At 32.0% G+C, this 5,685-nt stretch overlaps 1 protein-coding gene across 1 annotated transcript in view; it reads right to left on the reverse strand.

Moving 5' to 3' along the window:
- Positions 1-5,685, reverse strand: part of CDH9 (cadherin 9) — a 141,298-nt gene that overhangs the window by 2,680 nt on the left and 132,933 nt on the right. The window contains exons 9-10 of the mRNA XM_007958090.2: positions 2,148-2,265; positions 1,806-2,057 (exon numbers count right to left, since the gene is read on the reverse strand). Coding sequence (XP_007956281.1) covers positions 1,806-2,057; positions 2,148-2,265 — 370 coding nt within the window. The remainder of the gene's footprint in view (positions 1-1,805; positions 2,058-2,147; positions 2,266-5,685) is intronic.

Here is a 5,685-nt window from a genome sequence, read left to right on the forward strand (position 1 = left end):
CCTTGTTAAATAGACTAAAAACTGCATTTGTTTTAACTGGAACAAGATAGCCCTAAAATATTATTGCCCACACTATTTCACTAACCATCCTGCAAAGGCAGCTTCTCTTAACTATAGGAATGCAGTAACTACGTCTAGCAATTAGTATAAACACCCAAGAGTAGGATATCTTAGTGACTTTTGATAATGAAACTCTTCAAATTAGAGCCAGTTTTTGCAAAAATAATAGAAAATGACTCCACATTAGGGCAATGAGTTGGAAAGGTAAAAAAAAAAAAAAGAAAGAAAGAAAGAAATGTGTGCCTTCAAAATTGCTCAGGATAGAAAGTTGGCAATCTTTGAAAAATAAGCCTTCTAGGATTTCTGCATAGAGAAAAATTTTACGGAATTCATTTTGCTAATGTTAGACTAGCTGCAGTTTTTTGTTTTTTTTCTTTCTTTCCCTTGAGGGAGCCATTCTTCCATTCACCTGTGTACATCTTCATATGTATGAGAGCATCAGTATTACAGTGATACAGAAATAAAAATTAAATTACTCTATATTTTCGTGTTGTTCTAAATTAGGAAACCAAAACTGTCTCAGCCAATAAATAATATGAAAGCTGTAGCATTTAGCTCAAAGACTAAGCAATATTTGAATCACCATGGGGATACAAAAGCATTTTACAGAGGAGTTGAACATTCTCACAGCAGGTGGAGGTGGGCACTGCAGATGGGGACTGCAGTGGTGTGCATGTTCTTTAGAATACCTGAAAAAAAAAACGTTTCTCTAAATAGTTGGCTTATTTCAACAGACACAATGTTTTTTCCCCTTGCTTTTATCAATCCTTCGCTGAAGTCCTGCAAGGATATCTGGCCAAAGGGATTTCATCCAGATTGCTTGAAAGGATTTGCAATGAAAAAGAGCCAGCACATATGAGCTTTAGAACATAAATTTGGCTAGGTTTCTGGTCCTACGCATAAGCAATTTTGGATGAATATTTCATGGAAACAATTTTTTGGGGAATTTTTACAGTGGAACAACTGTCTAATTGAATTAAATAGTTGTCCTGTTAGGGCATGCTCAATAAAACATTGGCTATTGGAAGTATGACTTTATTTGGAAAATACTGCAGGGCTAGGAATGACCACAGTACCCTATTGATACTTCAAACACTAAACTTTCATTTTTTAATCTGATGTATTGTACCAATACATAAAAATTTCTACAGAAAAATATTATTGGGACCACTTTAATTCATTTGCCAATTAGAGTTTTGAGTCACATAATTTAATGTTTGTTAGTTATTTTGCATGCAAAGATAAAGAAGTCTTTGGTTTTGAGAATAATGGTTAGGAAAGAGGATTACTTCTAAACCAGAACAGTCTAGGTGCATGCTGGCTAAGGTACTTTCTTAGTGATTTGAGAAAAATTATTTAACCTTTTTGTATGGTAATGAAGTTTTTTCCTTATAGCGTTAATGTGAAAATTGAATGTTATTAGAGTCAATGGTTTGAGAAGAGTCATCAAGATTACTTAACACTAAACACCACACATATAAAAAATATTTTAAAAGAATATTTAAAAATATATATATAATGTTGGCTATTATTTCTTAGGCTTTGGTCTCTATTAATCCAGACCTATGCCTAGGAGTTTGGGAGTGAAAAATCTCTCTACATTTCTAATGGAAAGAATAATTTTATGAACAAGTTAAAATTTTGCAATTTTGAGCTTAAGAGTTCTTCAGTGTACAATCACTGGGCAAAGACACGACGGGAGTGACTTTTGTAAGTGAACGAGGATTGATAAAGGCATTGCTTACTCAACAGTATGAGGACACATAGGAGAATGGCGACGAGAGCTCCCGTGCTCAGGCCAGCAGAGAGGATTAAGGCCTCTGCATTGCAGGACTGCATGTTCCCTTGATTGTCGCAGGCACACACTCGAATGGTGAGCGTGCCAGTGCTGCTTTGAATCGGGTAATCGTTGTCAAAGATTAAAATTGGCAAGAGATAGCTGCTCATTTTGTTGCGGCTATACCCATCTTTCCGAGTCATAATTCCTGCGGTATTATCTGGGGAGAGAGAGGCAAAAACAAACTCAGACCAGTTTTGATTTTGTATCTTCAGGTCTCATACATTTAGCTTTTCAAGATGTGTTCTACCTTTATTATCTATGATGGTGAAGTTTGGATTGAGGGGGAATTCTGGCACTGGTTCAAAGAAGAATTTGTGGCCTCGGGGAGGGTCATCCCTGTCGGTGACGCTGACAGTCTGAATCAACTGGAACCAACAAGGAAGCAGTAAAACAAAACAAACAAGTAGAACAGTAAATATATTTGTGAAATTAAAGAAACAACAACAACAAAAATATGCTTTTTTCAGAATATTATGTCAAGGTTTGTAATGATTCTGTCAAATGCAAATTATTAAAGTAAGAACGAGGAATGTCCTTGATTATCGGTTTGTAGGGGTATCACTGTTGGTCGTTATCTGTTTCTCTCACACTGGCATATACATCATCCTGACCTAAGTAGATCCTGACTCAAAGTGACCTTGTAGGGCAGGGTAGACCTGCCTTATAGGCTGTAAATTTTTAGGGAAGCAGATTGCCACATCTTTCTCCCTTGGAGCAGCTGGTGGTTTCAAGTATAGACCTCTCAGTTATCAACATAGCACTTAACCACTGCATCACCCAGACTCCTCAGGGGGCTACAGTATATAATTGTATATTATAATTGGTAATGATTTCTTGATGTTACTTGAGGATGATCTTCTCAAAGAAAGCAAGCAAGCAAATAAACAACAACAACAACAAAAATAATTCTTAAAAAAAAAAAAAAAATAGGTGCTAAGTAGAGTCATATCCACAGATTAGGAATGTATTAACTCATTTTTGGAAAAAATGAACAATTTATCATATTATATTATAACATATCAGAAAGCAGCTGATTTTAAATTTATGAGGTAGCATTACAATTCTGTTGTACATTTTATTATTATTACTTATGCTTGCTTTTCTTTCAATGGTGCTTATAAAGGTTAAATAATTATATAAATAAATGGTTTTAAAGACTTGTAAAAATCTTATCAAAGTTGAGCAATTGTAATGTTGCTCAATATAGGTCAGATATGTGCCCTAGTGTGAGATAGAGCAGCAAACAACAGACTGTGCAGAAAAATTCCATTTCACAGAGGAACAAAGTGCTAAACTACCCATCAGGGTGCCTATTTTTCTAGCCCTGGATCTGCCAATTGTTGATTTGAAATCACAGCCATTTAATAACCTTTACTTTCAGATTTCTCTTCTACAAAAATAAACAGTTGCAACACTCCCAGATATAATTGTCCAACATTCTATGATGAGCAATTATTACAATTTCTTAATACTTTAATATAGCAGTTGTCTTTGTTCCTATTGTCCTTTATAACTGGACCACTCTGCTTACTCACTAGGCAATAACTGCACTCTTTAATTTGATATTTAATATTTCATTCATTTCATTGACAGAGTGATATATAATCTTATCTTTCTTTACACACTTCTGAAAGGGCCTGATTATTGTTATAAACATAATATACTTTCCCCCCCTTAGAAAATGGAGCAAAACATAAAATAACATTTGTATAAAATCTAATATTCTTGCTAGCTAATTTACCTCTTCATCCAGAGTAGCAAACAGCAAACCTAAATTATAGTAATATTTTAAACCATGCACAATATTTTTTCTTTTACTATAATAGTCTGAATTCTTGAAGTAATTAAATGGACCATTGTTTAAGCACATTTAAAGAGATCTACTAGTTGCTAAAAATAGATCATTTTTAAAAAATTTTTTCTTCATTTTAACAAAGATATTATTTTTTGCTCCACTCATATGAATTTTTAGAACATACATTTTAATAGTAATTTTATATACTTTGGCAATATAATTAATTACTATATAAATGATAATACATTATTAAATATTACCCTATAAATTTAATATATCAAAAACGCACATGAATCAATGAAAGATAAACATACTAATAGGGAAATGGGCAAATAATATACACATAGGTTGTAAAATTTTTTTAAATAGCTATACTTTTATAAAAAATATTCAACTTCAATAGTTTTGAGAGAATTCACATTAAAACTATTATGAGATATTTACATGGTGGAAGATGATTACAATTAAGTATCCTTTTAGTAAACAGTAAATCATGTATATTTGGTGGGAATTTTACTTTATAGTAGGAGCCCTAGTTGCACAGTGGTTAAGTGTTAGGCTGCTCACCCAAAGGCCAGTGGTTCAAACTCAATAGCTGCTTATTGGAGGAAATATGTGGCAGTCTACTTCAGTAAAGATTCCAATTCCAAAACCAAAGTCACTGCCAGTGAGTCTTTTTTAACTCACTGACCACCACTGAGTTTACAAGGCTATAACTAATCACAAAAGCAGACCGCCTCATCTTTCTTCCATGGCATGGCTGTTGGGTTCAAACTACTAACCTTTTGGTTTTCAGACAAATGCCTTAACCACTATACCACCAGAGCTTGTTCAGTAAAAATTACAACCTTAGAAATCCTATGGGAAAGGATGAGTTCAATCAACTCAATGAGTTTAGGGATGACTTTATCTATCACATGTTTATAGAGTTATTTTGCAGCATTTATCAGTATTTACAGGAAAAATTCATTTATTCTTCTTTGAGGATTATATTAAAGGAAAATAATGCCAGGTAATATATAAATATAAATGTACTATAATGTTCATTTCAAACTTATAAATTGAAATTCTGTTGAGTAATATATTTTGGGAAACCAAATGCTCTTTAATTGGAAGATAATTGAATAAGTTAATTACATTATGGTATGAAAATTAAGCATCAAATTAAAAATATCCACTTAGTGAACTTAAAACATGCCCATTAACTTTTATAAACTTGGAGAGGGTACGAGTAGAAAAAAAACACAAACATAATTTTGTTCTATTAAGTAAGTAGTGATTCTATGTTGGTAAAAGAAAAAAATAAAAATCTAAATTCTATATTTGTGCATGAGGATGATATGTGATATATATCTCTTTGGCAATAGGAGAAAATGTTTATTTCAGTTTATTTTTCATATTTAAAAAGATGTGATAGGATTATAGCTGATTCTTACAAATGTTATACATTTTACCTAAAAAAAATAATAATAATCTAAATAACAAGTTAAAATTACTTTCAGCAAAAGTAGTTTTTTGCACAGTTACTGTCACTGTAAATACTACATTATTATCATTGTCAAAAATTAAAATATTTATTTAAAAAACATATTAGTGATATCTGGACAACATTACAAGGGTATTTGCAAGTCTTTTATCAATATGCTTTTATTCCAATAATTGAAATTAAAAAACAAAAAAAGAAACAACATATATCAAACCAAAGTATCCTCACAGAAGCATTAGAGGGAGCAAAATATAATCAACAAAAATAGTGATGCCCTTTATATTAACAGAGAACAATTAAATTTCTATGCTTCATATTTTATTTAATAATATATTTCCATTCTAGCCAGGAATATAACTCAGCATCAGCCCCAAAATGAATAACACATGTTTTTATATGTGTAATATCTTTTATATACTCAGCGTATAAATTAAAGCCATGATGTAATTACTTATGCTTGCTTTTCTTTCAATGGTGCTTTGTCATGTTATATAATGGATTCCA

This window comes from Orycteropus afer, unplaced genomic scaffold (assembly GCF_000298275.1).
Source record: "Orycteropus afer afer isolate SDZICR_OR568_19922 unplaced genomic scaffold, OryAfe1.0 scaffold00849, whole genome shotgun sequence".
Taxonomy (NCBI): domain Eukaryota; kingdom Metazoa; phylum Chordata; class Mammalia; order Tubulidentata; family Orycteropodidae; genus Orycteropus; species Orycteropus afer.